The 27,083-nt window shown below is 35.2% G+C and overlaps 1 protein-coding gene across 1 annotated transcript in view; it reads left to right on the forward strand.

Moving 5' to 3' along the window:
• LOC148943464 (sodium/myo-inositol cotransporter-like) overlaps positions 1–20,349 on the forward strand; it is a 48,961-nt gene extending 28,612 nt beyond the window's left edge. Inside the window, exons 6-7 of the mRNA XM_089101143.1 lie at positions 630–738; positions 14,258–20,349. Coding sequence (XP_088957269.1) covers positions 630–738; positions 14,258–14,592 — 444 coding nt within the window. The 3' untranslated portion in view covers positions 14,593–20,349. The remainder of the gene's footprint in view (positions 1–629; positions 739–14,257) is intronic.
• The last annotated feature ends 6,734 nt before the right edge of the window (positions 20,350–27,083 follow it).

Below are 27,083 nucleotides of genomic sequence, written 5' to 3' on the forward strand. Positions count from 1 at the left end.
CTCAATGGAATCTGGCTTCCTTCCCCGAACAGGACTTTTAGGTCCCGAAAAAGTAAGCTTGTTGAAATATTTCAAGCTTCTTCGCACACTGAGGTATTACACTGGAAAATTTTTTCTTGAGAGACTTGAAGAGATAACCATTCGAAATGTAGAGCTGGTTGAGTTCTTTCCCGTACTAATGAGTGTCAGAATGTAAACTAAAGCTAAATACATTCTAAGACCACACTGGCTATACAAGACGTTTGTAACCAAGAGAGGAAAGGATATAATAAATGAAAAATAAAATTAAATAGGTGAGAAAACAAGGATTTTGTCACCCAATAGCAAAATATGAATACGAAGAACAAGCAAATACTTCGACAAGGACCTCCGCCAAGTCGTCCTCAGTGCTCATAAAAAAAAAAAAAAAAAAAAACAAATAAAATCTAACCTTTCTAAGTGAATCTAACAAGAGCAGAATAGATAATCAGCCTTTTCTGCTCTTGTTAGGTTCACTTCGAAAGGTTAGATTTTTTTCTTTTTTACAGGGTTTTATTGAAACACAAAATAAAATAACTTTAACGTAAAATAGCTATTCGCTGTTATTTTTTCATTAATAGAACGACTTATAAATGTGAATTTTTTTTTAGACTATACGAACAACATTTTGGTCTCGTTATAATGAAAGTCAGCGACCGGATGAAAATGAAGAAGTGACAGAAAAGCTCAGAGAAATTAAAGTTACCAAAGCCGAAAATTGTAAGCCTCTCGCACGTTTTTTTTCATATTATTGCACATGCTGCCGTTATCAGTAGGAAATATTTTGTCAACAAATTTGGGTTTTGGGCAATCAAATTTTTTAAAGTTATATATTGTGTCTAAGAGTTAGTTCAGACGTTTCGGGAAAACACATAGGATTTCCTATAGAGAGAATAGGGAGAATGTTTATACGTATCCGAAGTGCAAATATTGGCAAACTATTCAAACATCAGAAGTCATGACTGAAGATACAGACTTGGAAGTTGCTTTTTTAGTTAAGTCGACCTTTCTTGTAGTCTGAACTTGAAGCATCATACAAAAGTTGATAATTCTGTGCAAGGGCAATCAAATTGGGTGTTTTATGATGCCTGACAATCGACATGCTTTTCAAATTTCAAAAATACCGCCACAAATTCCCAATCACTTCAGCCCTCCATACGGAAAGGCTAGAAAACAATTCCAAACCATGCTCCAAATGGGAATTACGAAACTCCCTATCGAAATTCCTTTTGGGAGAATGGGAATTCCCAAACGTCTGAACTAACTCTAAGGATCTACTGAAGTGGGCTCGTGCACAAGGGGAATGGCTTCTTTTCGTATAATACTGTCCTCATATATCAAGTTTTATACGTTTTACCTATTTTTTTTTCCTGTAGTTCTGTATAATCTGCCTGTTTTTGAATTTTCGTTATCCAGCACTTCCCTCGTGCCCCCTCCAAAATGAAATTTCTATGTAAATACCGTAGACACTTAGGAACCCTTTTCCTTGGTTAGCAATTTCAGAATGTTTTAAGTAGATTAGGAACGCACGTGGAGGGGGAGGGTTTTGACCCTTCTTGCTCCCCTCATTTAAATCCCTGCGTAATTGTCTGCAAAAAAGTAAATCCTATCTGCTCAGAAATAAGATTGATTTACTCCTTTGTATTCAGGATTTTTACGAAGCTAAGAAATAAAAATTTAACCTTATTCATTCTTCTTTTCACTCTCAGAAGGTTACAATTAGTTGAAATCAAACTAGAATGAAAGGAAATACGAACAGTACAAGGTCATGAACAGAGTTAGGATACAAAGGAATGCTACTGCTACTGCTAACAACTCTCTGCAGCACTGATACCTGAGGTCAACACAGCTATGCTTGCCTTTCAGCAATCCCAATCTGTTTAAAGCCACCCTCCTTACACCCTCCAAAGAAGTTTCTGTTTCCCTTAAATCGCTCCTTACGGCATCCTCCCATCCCATTCGGGGACGACCTTTTTCTCGTTTGGCCTTAGACGGTTGGCTAACAAGGACTATCTTTGGTAATCTGTCATCCTTCATCCGCCGAAGGTGTCATAGCCTTTTCAATCTTTCTCTTATTATAGCCCTAGATAGTGGGATTAACCCACATTGTTCGTACAGCTAATTTCTCTCGAAAACATCTCAAAAATTATTCTCCATCTTTCAGAGCACTCACGCTTCAGAACCGTAATTGATTGCTGTCATCGCTGTAGCTTCTAATATTCTAATCTTGGTCCGTATACTTTTCTTGCTACCTTTCAAAACTTGTTTCAACCGTGAAACCACTTGGCCTTTACTATTCTTTTTGTCACATCCTCACTGCACCTACCGCCTTTATTAATAATCAAATTAAAAAATCAAGTTTTTTTTTTAACTGAAAGTAAGGAGCGACATTAAAACTTAAACCGAACAGAAATTATCCCGTATATGAAAGGGGCTGTCCCCTCCTCAACGCCTCGCTCTTTACGCTAAAGTTTTTTATTGTTTTAAAAAATAAAGTTGTGAGACAGAGTCAAACTGTAGCGTAAAGAGCGAGGCGTTGAAGAGAGGAAACCCCCTTTCATATACGGAATAATTTCTGTTCGTTTTAAGTTTTAATGTCGCTGTTTATTGTCAGTTAAAAAAAAAACTTATTTTTTTATTTAATTTCTGAACGTTTTTGAATTAATGTAGCTTTGATTTTGGCTCACCGTACATGAATAAACGAAATTTGCATATTAATTTCACTTTTTTTTGGCTAAATGGCTTTCTTGAAATTTGGTTCTGACGTAACTTACGAATTAACTTACGTATCGAACTTCTATATTCGTATGATTTTATAACGTATAATAGGGAGTTCTCTCCCTAGTCAATACCTCACCCTTTACGCTAAAGGTCGAATTTTGTTCGAATCACAAACCCTTGAATCACAAAGGCCGGTTAATTAGAATACACAGCTCTTTTGAAAGTACTATAAAAAACTTTAGCGTAAAGAGCAAGGTATTGACATGGGGGCAAGCCCCCTCATATACGTAATAATTTCTGTTTTTTTAAGTTTTAATGTTGCTCCTTACTTTTAGTTGACAAAAACTTGTTTTTTTATTTAATTTTTGATCGTTTTTTAAATAATGCTAGGAAATCCAGCACACCCTTCATAGAAATGTCCTTTCTCCCAAGGACACATCCTACATGGAAATATCCTCCTCCGTAATCCCCTACTCCGACCCCCCCTCCCCACCCACCAGAAAAAAATCCCTCCAGAAAACGTCTGTATACTTCCCAATAACCAATACTATATGTAAACAATGGGCAAAGTTCATGACTTGTAGCCCTTCCCCCGGGAACTGCGGAGGATTAAGTTATCCTCAAAGACATATTTATAAGATTTTCGACAATGCTGAACAATATTTGCTATCTCAAAATTTTGATTGGTGACTTCGGGAAAAAAATGAGCGTGGGAGGGGCCAAGTTGCTCTCCAATTTTTTGGTCACTTAAAAGGCCACTCGAACTTTTAATTTCCGTTTGAATGAGCCCTTTCACGGTATGCTAGGACTACTGGATTGATACGATCGCCCCTGGGGAAAAAAAACGCATCCGTGATATTCTTCTGGCAAAAAAAATCCATAATTCCACATTTTTGCAGATAGGACCTTGAAACTTCTATAGTGGGGTTCTCTGATACGTTAAATCTGATGGTGTGAGTTTTATTGAAGTGCTATGACTTTTGGGGGTTGTTCCCCCTTTTTTCGAAAATAAGGCAAATTTTCTAAAACGTGTAACTTTTGATGGGTAAGACTAACTTATATATTTGAAATCAGCATAAAAATCTGATTCTTTTGATCTATCTATTGGCATCAAAATTTTGTTTTTTAGAGTTTCGGTTACTATTGAGCTGGGTCGCTCCTTACTTACAGTTCGTTACCCACGAACTGTTTGATACTAATTAGGTAAGTAAAGCTGTTCATTTGATCCATGTTCTGGTTGCCCAACATCACCTCTTTACCATTACTTATTCCTAGTTAGCGTAAAATTACCGTAAAATAAAAACTAGGTAAGTATAATTGGTAAAATAAGGTAAAATTGGTAAAATAAGGTATTTCCTAGGAAAAATTGGCCGGCGTTTAACCCCCCCCCCCGTAAGAATTTACCCCCCGTATTTTCCCCGTAAGAAACGAAACTCAGAGAGGAGAGAAAGTAACAAAATGAAAAATAAAATCAAAAAAGGGTGAAAAAAGAAGGATTTTGTCAGCCAGCGAACCATGAAGATGACAAAATATAAGCAAATATTTCGACAAGGACCTCCGCCAAGTCGTCCTCAGTGCTAAACAAAAAGAAAAAAAGACAAAAAAAACGAAAATCTAACCTTTCGAAGTTTACTATACAAAGACAGAACAGACACTGAATAAAAACCAGGCAGGAATCAATGAAAATGAATTTACCAAGATGATCGTGCAAGGATCTTTCGTCTTGCAATAATTTTAGCTGTTCTACAATTTCGGTTTTCATTAGATATGCAAATAGGTTCGGCCATATAGCCAGTGTGGTCTAAGAATGTATTTCCCCGTAAGAAATTCCCCGTGTTTTCTGGGGGTATTTACAGGGGGATATTTTCCATGGGGGTATTTTCCGGGTGAGGGGGGTATTTTCTGTGGGGGGGGGGGGTATTTTCCGTGGGAAGGTTTTTTTCCGCAGGAGGTATTTTCTAGGGGGAGTGGGGTAGTCGCGGGGGGGTAAACGCCTAGAACCCTAGGAAATACAAGGTAAATTTGGTGTTTTAGAGTTGTCCTGTAGCTAGAAGACCAGTCGAGAATTTCTTCTTAAGCATCAATTACAGCTTTTAATGAAATTTTTTAATGTTTATGATTTTCCTAGGCTTAAAAAAGGTAATGCTCCTTCATCTTGAGTTTCATCGATTTAATTAACTGTCTAGTTTATTTCTTTTGTAGTCTTATGCCTAGGGTAATACCTCAGCAATTGGACAAAACCTGATTTCGGACATCCATCTTGTAAAAAAAATGAAAAAAAAAAATAAAATAAATCAAATTTGCCATTATCTGGGGGTAAAATCATATTAGTAATTTTGTTTTCTACATTTAAACCTAAGAAATGTTACCCTCAGCGTTGCATATTTAAATAGCCGTATTCAGCCACATTCCTCGTATCCTTTAGATGTTATTTTTCATTTATTTATAAAAGTACCGAATACATTTAAAAAAAGAGGTTTATAGCACTTTGATGACTTTGATTGAATAAGCACTGGATAATAAGAGCAGAACATTCAGTCGCTTTCACAGTCACTAAGTATATACTGTCAACTAAGTAAATACTGTCACTAAGTAAATACTGTCACTAAGTAAATAATGTCACTAAGTAAATAATGTCACTAAGTAAATACTGTCAACTAAGTAAATACTGTCACTAAGTAAATACTGTCACTAAGTAAATACTGTCACTAAGTAAATACTGTCACTAAGTAAATAATGTCAACTAAGTAAATAATGTCACTAAGTAAATACTGTCAACTAAGTAAATACTGTCACTAAGTAAATACTGTCACTAAGTAAATACTGTCACTAAGTAAATACTGTCACTAAGTAAATAATGTCACTAAGTAAATAATGTCACTAAGTAAATAATGTCACTAAGTAAATAATGTCACTAAGTAAATAATGTCACTAAGTAAATACTGTCAACTAAGTAAATACTGTCACTAAGTAAATACTGTCACTAAGTAAATACTGTCACTAAGTAAATAATGTCACTAAGTAAATAATGTCACTAAGTAAATAATGTCACTAAGTAAATACTGTCAACAGTATTTGCTTGCAAATCTAGCTCCTCTCCTTCAGACTTAGATTCTGATTCAGATGACCTTGCCTGTTCCAAAGCCCCCTCATCCTTAAACAAAAGTGTAGGATACAACCCTGAGGATTATGCATCAGTTTCTACCTCCACTCTCCCATCGTCTCTCCCTGAGAGCTAATTCTGTATTTATCTGAAGATTCTGGAACTTCACTGAACTTCCACTGAAACTTTCGATTTCCAATTGACTGACCCCCTCCAAAGCTTATTCGACCACCCCTTCCACATGAAGTGCCTCTGGGGAAAAAATTAATGAACTATTATTAATACATTGAACCCTTATGGGTCTTTACCTTTACTACAGGCAATGCAATATGATTGCCCTTGACTTAAAAAGGAGAGAGGAGATATTTCAATTTCCCTTCTAATGAAAATCCTGGAATTATCATAGGGTAAAATAGAGGGGAATTTTCCTAGGGGGTATTTTCCAGGGGGAGTTAAACTCCGGGGAAAAGACGCCATGAATACAAGATTACTCTGAGATGCGATATTTGAAATAAAAAAGAGGATATTGGTTCTGCTTGGGCCCTCCACATTGTTGAAAATCCAGATCATGTAGTTCTTTTTGATGAGGTAACTTTAATATTTGAAGCAAATGGCATCCCACACTCTTTTAGGAGGTAATTAAAATTAAAAAAAAAAAATCCATAAATAGACCTTACTTTACATAGAGATACTGGAGATATTCCTATAAACCCTACTTACAATAACTTAAAATTAAAGGATTCAAATTAAAAATTTCTTTAGTTTAAATTAGGATCATCGGACCCCACTTTTAATGAAAATTAGGTCAGTAGACAAGCCTAGTAAATCACTAAGCAGAGATTTCTTACCTAATCTAATGGGTGAATAGTCTTTCATTTATTATGGCTTGGTTTTTTGGTTTGTTTGATTCAGCCTTTCTTCTGCTCAGTTAGAATTAATTTAGAGTAAAAGATTAATTTAGACTTAATTATAGTAAAAGATTAGTTTTCCTTTTTTTTTAAGCACTGAAGACAGCTGGGCGGAAGTCCTTGACGAAATATTTGCCTCTTTCATTTTGGCTTCTTTTTTGTCCGTTGGCTGACATTACCCTTATTTGTCTCGGCTATTTAATTTTATTATTTTTTTTCTTGTTTTTCAAATTTCATTTCCTCTAATCGTTCTGATAACAAGAGATCTAAGTCAGGCAGACCGTCTTTCAAATAGTTCGTGGTAGCGAACTGTAAGAAGGAACGACCCGGCTCAATAGTAACCGAAACTCTAAAAAACGAAACTCTAATTTTGATACCAATAGATATTTCAAACGAATCGGATTTTTATGCTGATTTCAAATATATAAGTTTCATCAAGTTTAGTTCTATCTATCAAGAGTTACGTGCCTAAGAAAATTTGCCTGCTTTTCGAAAAAAGCAGGAAGCACCCTCTAAAAGCTATAGAACCTTAATGAAAATCAGACCGTCAGATTCAGCGTATCAGAGAACCCTATTGTAGAGGTTTCAAGCTCCTATCTACAAAAATGTGGAATTTTTGTATATTTTTTGCCAGAAGAAAGATCACGGATGCGTGTTTATTTGTTTTTTTTCCCTCAGGGGTGATCGTATAGACCCAGTGGTCCTAGAATATCGGGGGCTCAATCGAATAGGAATTAAAAGTTCTAGTGCCCGTTTTAAGTGATCAAAAAATGGAGGGCAAGTAGGCCCCCTCCCAAGCTCATTTTTTCCCAAAGTCACCCAATCAAAATTTTGAGATAGCCATTTTGTTCGGCATGGTCAAAGAATATAAGAACTATGTCTTTGAGGATGACTTAATCGCCCAGAGTTTCCGGGGGAAGGGCTGCAAGTTATGAATTTTGCCCAATGTTTACATAAAGTATTGGTTATTGGGAAGCACTCAGACGTTTTTAGGGGTAGTGTGTTTTTAGACCTTTCTGGTAGTGTGGGGGAGAGGGTGGGTTGGGAGTTACGTGGGAAGATCTTTCCATGGAGGAAGTTTTCATCTGGGAAGGGACATTGCTATGAAGGGGGTGCCGGATTTCCCAGCATTATTTGAAAAAAATGATCATAAATTAAATAAAAAAAAAAAAGTTTTTCTACTGATTGTAAGGAGCAACATCAAAACTTGAAACGAACAAAAATTATTACGTATATGATTGGGTTTGCCCCATAGTCAATACCTCGCTCTTTAGGCTAAAGTTTTTTTTAGTAGTTTCATAAGAGCTATTTATTCTAATTAACGGTCTTTGTGATTAAAGGGTCATTTTTAAAGAATTGGAACAAAATTTGAACTTAAGCATAAAGAGCAAGGTAATGATTAGGGCGTAAGTACCCTAATATACGTATCAAAAATCTACGAATATAGAGTTTCGTTACGTAAGTTAATTCATAAGTTACGTATATTTATTACTAACAAAAACGTTCGTAAATAAAATTAAGCTACTTTTGAGAAAGCGATTTAACCAAAAAAGTAAAATTAATAAGCAAATTTTATTTTAATTATTCATGTACAGTGAGCCAAAATCAAAACCTGCATTAATTCAAAAATGTTCAGAAATTAAATAAAAAAAACAAGTTTTTTTAACTGAAAGTAAGGAGCGGCATTAAAACTTGAAACTAATAGATATTATTCCATATATGAAAGGGGCTGTCCCCTCCTCAACGTCGGGACAGTCCCTTTCATGTACGGAATAATTTCTGTTCGTTTTAAGTTTTAATGTAGCTCCTTACTTTCAGTTAAAAAAAAACAACTTATTTTGTTTTATTTAATTCAACCAGGGGTCACAGCTATACACAAAACAAAATCATATTAAATCTTTTTCCGCTAGCCTCTTCGAGCTTTTGTGCTCTGAAAATTACAAAGTGTTGTAAAATATATTAGTAAAATATGAAAGATACTGGTAAAATACGTAAAATACCGGTAAAATAGGTAAAATACGGAATTTACGTAAAATACGTAAATTATGTAAAATTGATAAAAAGCCCATGTTTACGGGGGTCCGTAAAATTACAGTAAAATACGTAAAATACCCAATTTTACCGTTACCAATTTTACCAGTTACAACACTATTCCTAGTTTTAGTGATTTAGTCTTCTTAACATTAGTTTTCAAACCTATTCTTGCAGATAGAACTCTCAAAATATGTGAAAATTCAGTCATTTTGCTAACATTTTCATTTGGGATGCTTTTATCATCAGCATAATCTAAGTCCAGGAGGGTTTTATTTCCCCAATTGTTTGCGTTCTCCAATTCTCTTTGCTATGCTCCTTAGGATAAATTTTATTAAAATAATCCTTATAAATGGGGATTGAACACAACCATGCTTAACTCCTGACTTAATACGAAAAGAGCTACTTACATCATTCCCTACCTTAACAACAGTAGTGTTTTTCTCATATACGACACTAATCGCTTTAATATATTTATCTGGTATTCTACAAAAGGATAGGACCTTTTCTAAAGCTCTTCAATCAGCTGATTAAACGCTTCCTCATAATCTATAAAACTGAGGACTAAAGGTCTTTGATGACTCGGGCACTTCTCAACTGATAATCTAAGAGAAAACACTTGGAAGATGAATCCACTTCCTTTCCTAGAACCACAATAATCTCCTCTAAGACCTTATCTACAGCATCTCTAAGTCTAAAAAGTGTCATTGTAATGAGTAATTTTCTTCCTACAGAAACCAAGCTAACGCTTCTATAATTACCACACTCAGTCTTATCAGTTCTCTTATAGAGGGGTTTAATTAGAGTTTTCCTAAAATCACTTGGTACTTCCCCTATTCCAAAAATCATACTCACAATCTTCTGTAATTTATCTCTAATTTCCTAACCACCATATTTAAAAAACTCATTTAACACACAATCATCACCTGGGGTGTTGGGACCTTTGGCTCCTTTTGTTTCAGATAAATGCCCTTCCCAGATTCTTTTCTTTTGGTCCCTTAATTATTCTCTTTCCCCCAATAATAATTATTGATTTTCCCTTAATTTTGGCTGCACCATTTTTTCTTTCCTTCTTTAATTGCTTAGTTGGTTAAACAAACCACGAGGCTGTGATTGTGCAGTTAGGGATCATTCGCCATAGTTGAAAAACTACTTTCAGAGAAGAGGTTTGGTCCGAATTGTCGGTGTAAGAAGGGGCATAAAGCCGATTCATTTGAAGTATGGCAGTAATTAGTAAGCCTTTGGATTGGCTGGAAAAATCCACCTACCACCCATCGCAGGCACGCGGCCGGATGAGCGACTTGGGGGAAAATTAGAAGTGTAATTTTTATTTCCGTTTGAGTTCTTTTATAAGCGTGACTGAATACAGTAAGATTTTTTTATACTATATAATTGTGAATTTTTATCCATGGTATACTCCTAGGACACAGTTAGGAATACTATCAGTAAACCAGGGCGGGAATCGCTGGCCTTACAATTGACTGTTTGACAATTCGTTTGTGTTATCGCGGCCTAAGGCGGTGTGTATTGTATATTAGATACTGGGATATGTGATAGATACGGAGCTGTTAGGATACGCGCGGGCATCCCACTAATATTTGGGCCGTCAAGGAGTTTTCCCCTTTATTAAGTGGCATAGCAACATTTTTGCGCTTTTTTTACACCAATAAGTGGTGACCCTCGTACCTAACAGCCCCAATTTGGGGCCTTTTTGTTTTTTAATCCTTTTAGTTCTGTCAATAATTTTTCCTAATAAAACATATGTTCCTTCACAAAGTGTCACAAAGTTTTTCATTCTTTTCTCTATCTTTTCCTGTAACTCCATCACGGTTTAGCACATTCTCAATATGTTCTGCCCATCTCTCTTTAACTCTTCCCTTATTAATAATCTTGACCCCGTTGCTATCTTTAACTGAGAGAAGTACAGATTGAAAATTCCCTCTCAATTTAGTAACATGCCACTACAATATTGTACTATTTTGCTTTCTGGCTGCATCCTCCAAATTTTCAGCAGTTCGATTCATTGCCCTCATTTCACACTTCCTCAATTCACGTTTTAATGTTTCTTCATTTTCTTTACATTCCTCTTATTTTCATATGATCTATCACTCATATAATACTTGTACAAGCCCCTCCTCTGAAGTTGTGAGTTAAGTCCATCTGAGTCACTACTATATCCATCAGTCGGTTTTACTTGGGCATATGCCACTATAACTGATACTCTGCACTTTTTAGTCACAAAATGAGCAACTAGCATTCTATTATTAATACCCTACCCACCTAAACAAGGCTCAACGGCTTCCTTAATCATTATGAGTGCTACTCCAAGTCTATGCATCCTACCCTTTCTGCTTGAGCATATAAATTCTAAAATCACCAGGGCTAGAGCGTTACAAACAAAATTGTAACTAACATAAAATCAAGTACGTAAAAACTCTACGTAACAAAAGAATTAATGAGAATTCATCCTAGCCAAAGATCATTCTATACTCATAAAACACTCATCTCTTACTATATTTGCCAGCTATTTTTCATCAAATCTAAAAGCTCCTTACGCTTTCTTTAGAACTCATTCAATCCTTCACACTCACCCATCATGTTACCGACCGTATCACCTGTCTCCGTTCATCACTTCAAAAAGATCGGGACGGCTTCTAGCTAGTATACTCGTAATATGTTTATTGTGCTGTTAAATAATATTGTGAAAATTCAGTAGGAGTACTCTAAGAAACTTTATTCTAAGAGTTATATAGTGGATAGTGTTTTGTTATTATAGCTTAATAGCTTTTTTCTTAGAAATAAATAAAATATCAAGTTTTCTCAAAATAAAAGTTTAAAATCAATAACGATGCGACCAAAATGTACATAAAAACATAAATAAATAACACCTTTACTTCACTGAGCTTTTTGGGTAAAAATGATCGAACTAAAACAAGGTACAATTTTTGACAAGTAGTTTTTGAAATCTGTGTGGAATTCTCCCCTGAGGCTAAAACGCAGGGTTTTGCTAATAATTTTGGAAAAAAAAATCCATATCATAAGGGTGAATATTATGGAATATGTTATGAATATTATAGAGATTATCATAGACACTGCTTAGAATTGTTTTAGTAGGGACTATCAGAATATGTTAAGGGGGGTGTTAAGCCAAACTTAAAGGAACTATTTGCCTCCAGGCTATCAAAGGTTATGTGCCCCCCTATCTGCAATATCTTGGGAACGGCCAAGGGCATAAAGTAGAAAATTCAGGGAATTCTGAAGGGCGGGATGTTGGACTAAATCAAGAGACGCTTTGTGGACTCAGGCTAAAAGAACATACCTACAATATCTCAGGAGTTGGTAAGGTTCTTAAAGTGGAATTTACAGCAAACGCTAACAGAGTGTTGAACTGTACCAAAGATGCATTGTGCATCCAGGTTGTCCAAAGGGTGTATCCACAATATCACAGAAAAGTTTAAGGGAATTATGTTAAAACTTTCAGGGAATACAGAGTGGCATCCTGAGCTAAATAGAAGATTGTGGGTATCCAAATTGTCTAAAGGGCGTATCTGCAATACCTCAGGAATAACAAGATGTATTAAGTTCAAACATTCAGAGAATTATAAAGGGAAGGTTGAACTATATATAAAGACGCTATGTCAAACTAGGCTTCCGAAACGGCGTATCTACAATATATCAGGATCAGCTAAGGTTATTTGATTGAAACTTTGGGAGGTAAAGAATAGAGATACTTGTGTTATATGCTTCATCTATCAAGTTCTCACATAAGTTAAATTTCGCTTCGGTAGTCAAGCTTCACTTTGCTTTAAAAACATGTTTTTTTGAAGTGAATAACAATAACAGTTTTCTTGTAAGTCAAAAAAGCCAGGCAGCACAGTATTGACAAATGCGCAGCACAAAATAAACAATCCAAACACGTGTTTACTCTTCATCCTCCCAAAAAGAAAATCGAAATTTATATTCTTTTTCCACCTCTTTAGTGATAAACCTTAATGATTGATTACCATTTTTACAGTTGTCTGTTGGATTCCTAGAGCTCCATGATGTCGCCATAGACACTGAAAAAGGATAAAGTCTTGCTTGGTTTTGCTATTTATTCTATCACTTTCATCTAGTGATTCCAGTTAGATATAGTGTGTCTCTTACTTAACGGCGATACCAGACCGCAAAATTCTGTAGAATTTGGCCTCTGTTGTTTTTCCTAGTACGCTCTAAAAATAATTTCCCTCAAACTAGAAAACAATCTGAGGGCGAGTATTTTGTTCTCTCGTAGCTCTAATCAGACTAAAAATATGAAAAAGAAAAGATTTTTCATTCGACAAAACCACGTAGTTAAAGTAAATGCACAAGTAAATTTCGTATTTTTTTCCAATATGTTTGCAAAGGGCTGTTTTCTCTTCATATACTTTTTATCTAAAAGAAACAGAAGGAAGTATATAAAAAAATGAATATTGTTTGCAGAAATATTGAACCAAATTTTTCTTGCTTATTGTAACAAAATGCAACAACAACAAAAATATATGAGAGACGTATAGAGAGGGGATGAGGTATTAGACTGTATTCTTAAGAAACAGACAAATGGAATTTATTTTTGATATAAGGATATTTAGAGAAACAAAGGTATATTTTGCTGTCAAAATTTAAATTTCACGCATGGAATTAATATTCATTCAGCCACTGGATTTTTTTATTCTATTTGGAGTTACCCATGATTTTACTGACCTATGTTTGCAAAGGTCAAATCCTGAGGTCAGGGCTTTGAGTCCTGGTGTCGCTGGTTATTTGGTTTGGAACAGGGGTCAATGGTGTGACCCTGTCAGCTCAGCCAGAGTCGACCCAGCTTTAAATGGGTACCTGGAGAAATCTGGGGGAAAAGCACGAGAAGGGTTGGATGATTGGCCCCCCAACCACGCATTGAACTTCCGGCCGAAGGCATTGAATAAGGAAATCGGTACCTGTGCAACGCAGACCTTTGGTCAGCACGCGAAGAATTTTTTTTAAAGTTTTTTACTATTGTAAAAAGGTATACAAAAGAATGCTTTCTTTTTTAGCAAAAAAATTTTCCTGGAGATATTTTAATCACATTTTGGAACTTAGATAACGACGTCGACTTGTTGCTTTTACTTAAAAAACCAATTGCATATTTTATTGAGAATTTAAACACACCGTTTGTATACGTACAACGAAAGAGGATTCAGGGGGAATAACCCTCCTTCTTGTCACTCTATCTCTCATTCCTTATTTCTCTCTCTCCCTCTTTCAGTTTCAATCTCCCTTTCCCCCTCTTCTTTTAATCGCTTTTCCCCTAAACATTTTATTAAAATCAGGATAATGTGGAGATGAACTCTATCGGTTGGATTCAAATATATCATATCCGTCATTGCGAGTTAGATATTGCCTTGAATTCCCATTTAATACAAACTTTTAATAGTTATTTTTTATTCCGTTCTTTTTTCTTACTTTATAATCTTTTCAGACCCTGCACGGTTTGAAGAAGATAAGCCATCTATCTTGCAACAAGTGAACCATTGGCTTTTTGAAACAGATGGCGCTAAAGAGCGAAGGGAACAGCAAGGTTCACGGAATCCGGTATTACTTCAGAGAAACATACAGAGCAGATGGGAAAAAGTTGTGCTTAACTTAAATTTAGTATTGGTTATGTGCGTAGCAATAGGATTTTATGTGTATTTCTGCATAAACCCGTTTACAGAAGATGAAATTGAACATATGCAGCGAGTGGCTTACTTACGCGTTTCTAACCTCTCAACTATTAATAATATTCCTGCTAACTTATCAGAAATAAATTCTTAAGGACAGTCAGCCCCAAAATGCACAATTACCAAGGTAAAATTACGTTTGTCCTATATACTTGACTATATCATAGTCAATTATATATTTCTCCGATTCTAATGCTGCTAGTGGATTACTTCTGAAAAATAGTGAAGTCAAAGTGTTTGGGGATGGATTTTTGGCCCTCCCTCCCTTCCATTTTGTAAAAAAATGGGATGTGTTTACATTGATAAATATAAAATTTGATATAAATTAGATTTTGAAAAATACTTTTTGCCCCCTCCCCCTATGTTTCATGAATTAACATCGCTGTGGTCAAAATCCTCATTTCAACAACATTATCAGGCATAGGAAAATCCTTTTAAGAAAAGTTTATGCATTAATGTAAATACAAGAAGAAAATACATTAAAAAGAGAAATTGTATTGAGATACAAAGTTCGTCTTTGATTAAATCGCAGCGCTGAAGTGAATAAAAAATAATAAAAAAGGTCACATTTTGCCTTTTCGACAAGCACATTCAATTTTAAGTTCGGACTTATTTAAAAACTAATATACAAAATTGGCATTTTCAGCTTTTGTAGAGGTTTCAACTTTTTTTCAGGAGAATCATATACTGTAAAACTAGAAAAACCGAATATATCTTTTTTTTGGCTACTGTAGGTTGTGTGTGAAAATACAATTTTAACATAAATGACCAAAAATTAAAATCCTAAATATTTAAGCCCATACCTCACAAAATTAGTTACCCTTTTTCCGAAACCAAATCTTGATGAATCAGCTGCCTGTGATCAGTAATGTCTGTAATAAGTAAGGCTAGTAGCTGCCTGTAATAATCAGTGGTCTTTGACAGTTGCATATTTAAGCTAATAAAAACAGTTTCCGTAATGCCGATAACGATATGTATTGACAATGACTAAAAATCACCTTTAATTTCAGTTAAATAATAATTTCAGTTCAATAATATAAAATAACGTTAATTAAAGTAATTTGAATCATAACAGTTCAATAATCACTTAATAATTGCATATTTTAGCAAATGAAAATAGCTACAATAATGACGATAATAATAGTTATTGACAATCAGATAATTTATAATTTAGTTTCAACTATATAATTTAAATTCAGCAATAGATTCAATTCAATAATCTAAAATGACAACTTTTTCAGTAATCACCATTCAATATTAGCTTCAACTGTTCTACATTTCTGGTTCTTTTTTTCTAAAAAGTGATATCTCATAATTGATTTAAATTCATTTTTGTATAAACAAATATAGAATCCTGATACTCTGATTCATAAACAAAACAACAAAACTTTCATTTCAAATTATCACACTATCTATGCAATAAGATTAAAAACAAAAAGTCTACATTTTTCCAGAGCAAGAAAGCAATCGCAACTTTTTTCCTGACGGGAAATAGCTAATATTCAGCCTCAAAATGAGACAAAATGGTTTTGAGGTATTTTTGCGTAAAAATACTACATATTAGGCTAGGAGAAATCTGTAGCGTTGAAAAAAGTTGAATTGGGATACCCAAATATAGATTATGTAATAATCTATTACAGTCTTAATTGCTGCAATATGAGTCATCAGGACCTTAGACCTTAGTAAGCTTAAAGTGGCATTTAGGTTCATCTCCAGTTCGATACTTGTCTATCCACACACCAATATCCCTGTACTTCTATTTTCATGGAAAATCCAGTGCTTGACTGCAACAAGTTTCTCCTAACCACCCAAGTCTAGAGGTTGGAGCTCTTCGTCTAGGATTTCAAAATCTACCAATTCGGAACCCACTTTTCCACTATATATGTCATTTGAGCTCAAGAGTGGCATTCAGGTGTATGTTTCATTGAATTTGAATGCCTAAAAAAGTGAATTGCCAGATATATGTTTTTATGTAGGAAAGCTCTGCTGGAATCAAGGCCGTACCCAGAGGGGGTCTAAGGGGGTTTGAACCCCCCTCGAAATGTTTGGGTGACTCTTAAAATCCAACAAAAATGGATATAAACAAATTTTGTATGCGTTTTTTGAGGTTTTTTTGTGTAAACTTCCTCCGAAAACCCCTCCGAAAAAAACATTTACATTGTGAAAGTGCCTGTCGTCTCGCCTCTTTCCCTGCCTCTTTCACTTTATTCTCGTATTTTGATTGTGACGAAAATATTATTAAATACGAAGCCACCTATAATAATGACATCGAATGTACACAATATCTATTTCTTTTTACCTGTAATGCAATTGATGGTCACTGCTAAAAATCTGTGAAGATAAATGTACAACATAATGTGGAATTAACGAAATAATGCATGTATTCGGCGCTTTGTTTTTGAAAAAAAAGAAAAAAAAGAAAAATAAAAAGGAAAAGCTACCAACTCTAAGAAATTTAGTTAATCCAAGAAACTTAATTAGTTCCCATTTTTCTGAAAGTTATATTTAGGCTGAAATACATGCAAAAACAATTCTTCACTTTGGAGGAAATGCACAAAAACAAACCTTGATTAAGTTTACTATTGAAACCGTTGTCTGAGAAGAAATCAAGGTAAATTACCGCTGTAGTTTTTCAATATTATTTGGTGGATATGTCTGATATGTTTTGTCTGAGATTTTAAGAAGTATTCATTTTTTCGTTTAGATATCGTTGTCTGAAATGCTTCAACTTTGATTTGTGTCAAAGCTGTTTAACTGGATATAAACAAATTTTGTATGCTTTTATTGAGATTTTTGGTGTAACCCCCCCCCCCCAACAAAAATCTTTGAGTAAAACCCCCTTCGAAAAAAATCCTGGGTACGGCCTTGGCTAGAATTGCCGGTGAAAGTCTCCTTCACTCTATGCATCCTTCGTTGGTCTCTTTATTAGTACATATCAGATGGTTAAAGGAACCAAGCCTACTTCTATTTCGGAACTAATGTTACAAAACACAGGGCTGATGTAGGCTTTTCTAGTATAACTGTTTAGTGCTTATATGGGACCCTTTCCTTATATTGTTTGCATTGGGACATGTAAGAAATAAAGGGCTGGGCACACGTAGCTGATTTCGGGAACTGATTTCCAAATCAGCGCCGATTTTAAAAGAAATCAGCGTCGATTTGAGGTTGAAAACGTTTCTAGTTTTCGGCGCCGATTTACAAATCAGCGCCGATTTTCATCACGGTCATCACAAAAAAAATAGAGATACAAATAAACAGTCAGCCAGAGCTGTCTGTGGTGAAAGGCCCCGCTACTGAGCTGTGAACTAAACTGAAAATTAAGCTTAGATCAATTATGCAACTATTAATAAATTCCAGTTGACTATTTGTTGTCCATGATTTTTTTTTTGAAAATCTTGCGTAATAAATTTTTCTTTCAACAAATTTTCTTGCCGCTATCGTTTGTCCACTGATGCTAAATCGGTTCCCGAAATCAGCTACGTGTGCCCAGCCCTTAAAAGTAAAAAAAATGATCTTGACTGGATCATTAAAAGAATATAAAGAAATGGCTTCATAGGCTGTTTCAGAATGAACTTTTGATCTTTATAATATGCAGTTTTTAAACTAAATTACTTGTATCGATTGGCTAATCTGTTTGTTCTCATCTCTTTTAGGGGATCATTAGGGGTGTTTTTCTAGATGAGTTTACTTTTTATTCTTTAAAACTTATTTTTATTTTTTTTTTCAAATTTATTTTCACATATTGGCTGCAATAAAAAAAGGAAATGTTTTCTTAATTTTAAAGAGGAAGCAAAAGACGAAACTGAATTCGTGACCATGTGACAAAATTTGACTTTTAAACTTTCATTTATTTTTATAAAGCTAAATAAATATGAAGATTCTGGTTAATGACCAATCTCGTTACAAACTAACACGAAAAATAAATAGTTTATAGAAAAAGTTTAGAATTTATAGAGAGAATTCTAGAAATATCGAATTTAGGGAAAGACTACAGAACTCATTCCCCCCTGTGCATGCTTTGTCCTTATTGCCTAGATTTTTATTCCCCAGGGTTTTCATATCCATCATCTTTGATACCTATCGAGTTTACAAACCAAGGGTGACTGAGCTATTTTTGAACTTAAAATGGCTTATGCTCCATTCTTGCATGGCAGATAATTGCTCCATTTTCCTTCTTTATGCCAGATAATTTCTGACAGTTTACAAACATTTAAGACCTCCACTCTCAATAGATGAACACCTTTTACTTAGAAGTCCTCCCGTCCCCTTCTCCCCCAAAAGAAATGGATTCTATAATTGGAAGATGTTTAATTAGAAGGGATTATCAGGTATCAATAATTGAAATGAGTGCCCCACTCTTCCAAACAGCATATAACATCTATTATATAACAGATTATATAACAGCGTTGCTGTTATATAATCAGTAGTCAACAAGTATCCACATTCTCTGACATCCATGAAATTTACAATTACCCTACATTCAGCGTAGCCTGCATTAAAAAAAATGTTTTTACCGATTCTAAATTTTGAGGCCGTCTGTTTTAAGATCTTATTAAGCCCCTAGGCATTTTTTTCAGAAGATATTTAATGGGACACAGGGTCGGATGTGTCAAAAAGATGTTGAAGGCCTAGTTTCCTAATTTTACCCGTTTTCTATGCGCACAAGTTTATTCTCAGGTATCAATATGACTGAAGTGTATAATTTATGAAAGTGCAAATTTAGTGCTATATAAGTGTTTAACTGACTGCTTTTTGATAGCGTAGAGTAGATAATTGCTTTCTGGACAAAAGTTTTAAATACTCAATCAAACTCATGTTACAAACCAAAGAAAAGGAATGGAAGAAAGAATAACACAAACTTTCTTTACTATAGCCTCACATTTTCATTGTAAAGGCGCAATCAACTTTCACCTCCATCAGTTTTCACCTTACCAAACTTAGAATGACGCTTATAGATAAGCAGCTACCGGCACCGTCATATTGTGATATTGCCCTTCTTTGCTATATATAGTCTTTGATATCTTACTATCAAAGCCAACTCGTAGTCATAATGTTGGCACAAAATACGATTATTTACTCAACATTGAAATTTAAAATACATCAATCGGTCCACATTTTCTTTAAATCAGAAGGTTGTCTAAAAAACAAGACGTGTATATTTTAACAGTCACGTAGTTATGTGGGAAGGGGACGGCTGTCCCGGGGTGCCACCTCTGATAGGGTACCAAACTCAGATGTTTTCTTCGTCAGTGCTATGATCTTCTGGAAGAGTGCCTATGGGGGGGGGGCAATATTATTCCTGGGCGCTGAAAACCCTAGATATACCTCCGTCCTTTCCGGCCAATTCACATGCTTGCTTAGCTAAACATCAGTGACTAGGAGTAATCAATACCAATAATAGCTAGTTTTTCTTTTATAAGCAACCCTGATTTGCCCAAAGCCATAATGGCTATTTTAAATCTGGTTAAGCACACGTGTGAAGGATGTTATAGCTATTACTCTTCAAGATTCGGGGGCCAAAGCTTAAAAATACCTGATTCACAAATAGGTTAAATGAAACTTATCTCTTTCACTGTTTTTATAGGGTATATATAATACAGGTGTTATTTTTTCTTCTTATTGCTTTTTCATAATTTAAAAATATTCAAGTACCGCTAATACCGTCCGTATTGCTACTCTTACTCTTTTATTTTTCAGTGGTTGAGTTTTTTTATTCTTTTTTGTATGTCGTTTAATACGTTTGGTCAAGGGGTTTTGTGCATTTACACAGTAAATAACTACATAATTGTTGTAATATTTTGTTTTTCAACTTTTTTTTATACTTTCTGCTCAATAAATGCATATATAAATATCAAAACCTGAGTAGCAAAGACTGGAGTAGGCAATTATGTGTTGCTGTTAATTACCACTTAATCTCTTTGTTTGCTATGATGCTGCTCACTCACTTGCTCTCACTCTCTCCCTCTTTTCCCATCTGTCTCTTTCTCTCTCTTTCTTGATCCCTATCTTTTTCTCTATCTTTTCATACAAATCACTTCTCTTTTTCTACCTCTCTTGATCCCCAATTTTCCATGTCTCTCTTTTTTCCTTTTTTTTCTGATGTATTATTATTACTGTTTGTGATATATTGTTATTATTTCCTGCTTAAATAGAAGCTTTTGCTAAATACTGAGAAGAACGATGCGTAGGATATACATCAACAACTTTGTTTAGCATGTAAATTAATTTATTCAATGAACTCTGACGGAATTATCTATGAACATTCAGTCGCGTTCGTAAGAATAAGAAACCTGTCACATGCTTTCTAAGATTTGAGCTTCTGGGGACCAGAGAGATCATTTTTGTAGCATAATTGGGAAACCGAGCCTTATCCTTATTGATACCACTTTTGTAGCGATATTTGAGTAGCCCAGTGCTCTGAAACCTGATTCTATGTTCCATGTGGACTTTTAGGCCAGTCTAAGGACTGAAAAGTTTTGGGTAACAAGGGGATTTGAACCCTCTTTTTACTCAGTCATTTTACTCAGTCTTCTTAACATTAAGACCTGATCAACCTGACCAAATATGGTAGTAAAATAGCCTTAAGAAAATTCCCCTTAAAAGTCAGAGCTTTCTTTTGGGATGAAAGATTTGATTAGGAATGACATATTGAGAAGGGCGCGGCATACATTTACATAAGGATTGGAGGGGGAGGGGGCCTGTGTCAATTTTGAAAGTTTTGAGGTCAGGCTGTTCCGCAGTATCGACATGATGAAAGGAAGGATTTCCTTGTAATTAAGATAATGTTAGGAAAAAAGTTTATGCTCCGTAAAATTATCATATATCTTTAAAATTAAAAGATGATTCTGTGTTGTGACAAATTTCTTTACGGCTTGAAACAAAGAAGAAAAATTCAAAATTACGTTGCGATTGCCGCTCAAGTGTGAGCTTTCTAGAAACAATACTAAGTTTACCGATGTCTAAACAGCGTACCGTAACCTTTGTAGGTCACGATATTTTGATGATGCTGATGAACGATAGTACGGATTTTTTAAGGTACGAAAATTAGAAACTTGAAAGATAATCAAGTTACCACTTATGTAAGTTACCACTTGTAGTTTTGTACTATACGGCTATTTATCTAGTAGATGGAAGGGGTCTAGGTTCTCATAAGAAATTTACTGTTTGATGCAATTTCTTGTTCTTTGGGTTTACATAAAATGTTGATAAGCTAGTGCAAAGGGCATGCAAGTTTAAAGTCACGGAAAACCTCATTAACCAGCTTAAATTCTTTACACATGCCTGTGAATTCATAAATTTTCCAGTGTTAACGTGGACACCACTTACCGTTTCGGAAAGCACTTGTTGGTATTATATGACACTAGCGAGCTTAGCTAACTGAGGTAATTGACAAAATTTGGAAAACTCTCAACTATCAAGACATCATTTTGTTTAGGGCCAGAACACCTTGTTCTACTAATGCTAAAAAATTCCCAAAATTAGTACCAGAATACTAAAAAAATTCTTGAAATAGGACGAAAAAGTGCTTTTGTTTCGTTTCCTCTTGGAAAGTTTTTACCGCCCCCTTCCCCTCCCCTGAAAAAAACTAAATTTGACACTGTGGTCGTAAAAGCCTCTCTAGGCCAGCGGTCGGCAGCCTATGGCTAACTTTTGCATTCAACTTTTCTGTCGTCAAAGTGCGGTTCTTGACTATTTGTCATTCTCATTATTCAAAAACAACATAGCCGCAAAAAATTGAAACACACATTGAAACTTCTATTCATGATGGTGTCAGTGTCAGCATTAATAATTGGAAATTGGAAGTACTCCACACAACAACTGTCCACATTTACATCCTCACGTATTTTAAGTTTTTCTATTGGTTTATTTTAAGGATTATTTGGTGTGCGATCCGTGCGATTGCGATCCTTTACTCTCCCATGCACCACACTCTTGTAGTATGCCGGTAAATAGATAAAAATGAATCGCGTAAAGGACTAAGTTTGAGATATGGATTTGAGTTATAAGCTGTAACAATCTTACTTGTGAAGTAAAACATCCATTTATTAGTATTCTAACGTGATCGACTGCTAACTGTTTGATGTTAAGCTGATAATACGTGGCACCGTGTTTAACGTTTGGAGGTTGTTTTTCACAAAGGTTTGGGAGCTGTTGAACGCAGATGTTAATGATCTTCGTAAATCTATCTCACCAGGTTTCGACCTGTTTGGGGTAGAAACCTTAAGCTTATGATAATTGATTGATTTGATTAGATATTTTGTTTGGCATTTGAATAGATATTTTTTAACTAAAAGTTATGATTACAATGTTAACGATACATTTTTATTTTTTATTTTTATTGCAATAAAAGCCACTTTGGGCCATGGCAAAAAAAGGAATATATTAAATTTTTATAAATACATTTTTACACCCTTAAAAAATCAACTGTTTTACCATTTGAAAAAAAAATTGTGCGAAGAAAAAGTTCAATATGTTCTGGAGACAGAAAGTAGATTTTAATATTTGGAAGTAACGAAAAGTACGTACTATACTTATTAAATAAACATAATTAGAAACACTGTTAAGAGTGGACACCTTAGATCAGAGTTACCGTTAGTCAGAGTTAGCCAACTTTTCAAAAATAATTTCACATATTAATCTGCCCCTAGCTAGAAAGTTAACAGTTGTTTTTACAAAAAAGTTACAAAAACAGTCTAGCAGCTTATGTAGTAGCAACGTCCTGCATCATGATGTAGCCTGCGTGCAAAGACCAGTGACAAGAAGTCAATTAATGAGTTTTCTTTCAACACACTTACAAAATAGCCCCTAGGCATACAAGTAAACACCCATTCTTGAGAGCTTTTAATAAGTTCTTTTAAAGCGTTTCTCTAAAAGAAAAAATATTGGCGGGGTCTGTTCTCACCTGTTCAATGCGTTAAAACCCATCTTATAGAAGTCTTATCTATGAAAAATTTTACCTATCTGTGATATCGCTTTGTAATTTCAAATATCTTGAGATTATTGTGGGACCACTAATCTGTCTTTCAGGTTTGTAGACAGAGAGACTTACCAGTATGTATGGACTTACCATTATGTTTAAAAACACATTTACACATGTCTTATGAGACTTACCCTCTTTGATATTCTCTTGCCAGTGGAGGCCTATACGACAAGTTCGGCCTTTTCTTGTCTGAAATTTGTTAATATTGCTACAACATAGCATTGCCTGCATTCTTGGTTATGTAAAGCGGTAGATTGGTACAATAATTCCTGTATTGGCTGAAAGCGGTTAAAAAATCATAATGGAAATTCAATTTGTGTCTTCATGTCTATAATGGTTGGTCTTGTTCAAGATTTTTTGCTGGAGCTGCTTAGAAGAAAATTCCACTGAAAAAAGAACAAGGAACTAGACCAGTGGTTCCCAACCGATTTTGGGCTATGCACTTAGGCATTTAAAAAATCTTGATTCCCCCCTCGTATATGTAAATTTTGTTATTCCCTTGAAAGAAGCTTAAAAGGCCATTAACTTTGTATCGTTTTTTGGGTCGTCCTCTAGGCAATTTTATGCTAATGAAAAATACTTACTGAATACAAAACCTTTTATGCAATATATACCGTCATTGCAATACTATCATGTATCTGTTTTACTCCTTAAATGCATTTGAATGTGAAGTCATTCACATGATTTTCGTTTCAAAATTAAGGTTCTAATGTATAGGCGGCCGAAAGGTGCACGCCCTACTCATGATCCACCAGATTATTTCCGTGCCACACCAGCAGGGCATGGGTCCCACGCTGAGAATCCCGGGACTAGGCCATTCGTTTTCTGGAGGAGTCTAATCAATGGAAAATAGAGCCAACCCCGTCTTATTAATCTGTGCGTTTACATATCTCGGTTTTATGTAAACTAGAAATCTCTCATAAAAGTAACTCAAATCAATTTTATAAATAGCTCAAGCTCAATTTTATGAGAGATCTCTCATAAAAACTAGAAATCTCTCATAAAAACTAGAAATCTCTCATAAAAATAGTGGATGCCAAGAGGCTGTTATCCTGATTATCAGAGGCTCGTGCTTTTCGAAAAAGAAGACTGCAAAAGTTACCTGTTTCAAAGGGAAGTTTTACAAACAACGATTCTAAATCGTCCCTAGTAAAGACTTGGTGAGAATTCCAAAATCTTTTAAAGAATGACACTTTTGGGGCTTTTATGCTACGAATATAGAAAAACGGAATTAAAATATATTTTGCCTACATTGATGGGTGACGTCAAGCCGAAAATTTAGTTCTTTACGATATAAACAAGATAAATTTTCGTGAACCCTCGTTTAAGAATTGTGAACCACTATTTGTTATCACGAAAACTCAGACTCGTCGTATTTCCCATGAATCCCTGGATTCCACCTGGACCAATTAAGAGATCATTACTATACAGGAAACTGATAGTTCTCTGGCTTGAACACAAGGGAAATCACTTACTTTCTTTCACTTTTTTCAATCGTGTTTTTTTTTTTTCATTGATGAGTCTTTTTTTTTCTGTCAGTATATCACCATTTAATAAAAGGATGACAAGACAGGGTTGTCAGCAGAGGTTGGCGCTGGTTTGAAACTTAGGAAATTGCAGAATTCCATTTTTTTTTAATTAAACTTTTAAACAGTTCGTGGTAACGAACTCTAAGTAAGGAACGACCCGGCACAATAGTCACCGAAACTCTAAAAAACAGAATTTTGATACCAATAGATACATCAAAAGAATTAGATTTTCATGCTGATTTCAAATACATAATTTTCATCAAGTTTAATCTTACCCATCAAAAGTTAGGTGCCTAAGAAAATTTGCCTTATTTTCGAAAAAAGGGGGAAACATCCCCTGAAAGTTATAAAACTTCGATGAAATTCACACCATCAGATTCAGCATATTAGAGAACCCTACTATAGAAGTTTCAAGCTCCAATATACAAAAATGTGGAATTTTGTGTTTTTTGCCAGAAGAAAGATCACGGATACGTGTTTATTTATTTTTTTTTTTTCCAGCGGTGATCATATCGACCCAGTGGTCCTATAATATCGCGGGATGGCTTATTCGAACGGAAATTAAAAGTTTTAGTGCCCTTTTTAAGTGATAAAAAAATGGAGGACAACTAGGCCCCCTCCCACACTCATTTTTTCCCAAAGTCACCCGATCAAAATTTTGACATAGCCATTTTGTTCAGCATGGTCGAAAAATACAATAATTATGTCTTTGAAGATGACTTAATCCCCCACTGTCCCTAGGGGAAGGTCTGCAAGTTATGAACTTTTCCCAATGTTTACATATAATATTGGATATTGGGAAGTATACAGAAGTTTTCATGAGGATTTTTCTTGGTAGTTGGGCGGTGGGGCTGGGGGTGGGGTAGGTAAGGGAAATTATTCCGAATATGAAAGGGGCTGTCTCCTCCTCAACACCTCGCTCTTTACGCTAAAGATTGACTCTGTCTCACAACTTTATTTTTTAAAACAATAAACAATTTTAGCGTAAAGAGCGAGGTGTTGAGGAGTGGACAGCCCCTTTCATATACGGAATAATTTCTGTTCGTTTTAAGTTTTAATCTCGCTCCTTACTTTCAGTAAAAAAAAAACAAACTTGTTTCTTTTTATTTAATTCATTTAAGACTGATCGAGGATATGGCTTCTACAAAACCACTTTGATAAAAGTTACATTTAGAACGGATTCTATAGGCAGCACAATAGCGCTGCTTAAGTCAAGGGCACTTTGTTTCGAAGGAGTTGTCGTAGAAACTTTGAAAAGGGCTCATTCGATTGGAAATTGAAAGGGCTAGTACCCTTTTTAATAGTCGGAAGTGATTGGAGGGGAACTAACCCCCTCCACGCCCACTATTTCGCCAAACATATCCAATCAAAATTTTGCTCAACATAGTTGAAAGGTCTGGAAATTATTTATTCCAGGATGACAACCCCCTTACAGCCCTCAGGGCAAGGGTTGTAAGTTATGCCCTGGGTGCGTATGAGGTCTATATAGAAAGGGTGATCGTGTAAACTTCGGAATGCGCCCATTGGATTGCTAATCAGAAGTTTTAGTGCTTTTTTTAGATTCAGAGCGATGGGAGGGTGGATACTCTCCCTTAACTGGTATTTTCCCGAAATGTATTTGACAGAAACTTTGAGATGGCTATTTGTTGTCGTAGAAACTTCGAAAAGGGCTTGTCCTGACGACTGTGGGTAGGTTGACCTTTCAACAATGCTGAAGAAAATAACTGCCTTAAAATTTCCATCGGATATGTTTTGAGACCGATCGGCCTGGGGGGGGGGCTGACGTCCCTCCATTCACATTTGACTCTTAAAAAGGGCGCTAAAACGTCCGACTTGCAATCAAACAAGCTCCATCCGATCCAAAGCTTATTCAACTACCTGTTCCATAAAATCTGTTATGCCCAGGGCATAACTTACAACCCTTGCCCATGGGCATATATCTTACAACCCTTGCCCATGAGCTCTGGGGGATTGTGTCCACCCTAAAGACATTTCTATATGATTTTTGGACTATTGGTAACAAAATAAAATAAATAAAATTCTTAAGCTTAGAAAATCAAGTATTTGTCCCTTGGA

Source organism: Artemia sp. Qi Xiang Cuo, chromosome 15, assembly GCF_049724085.1.
Source record: "Artemia sp. Qi Xiang Cuo chromosome 15, ASM4972408v1, whole genome shotgun sequence".
Lineage (NCBI taxonomy): Eukaryota > Metazoa > Arthropoda > Branchiopoda > Anostraca > Artemiidae > Artemia > Artemia sp. Qi Xiang Cuo.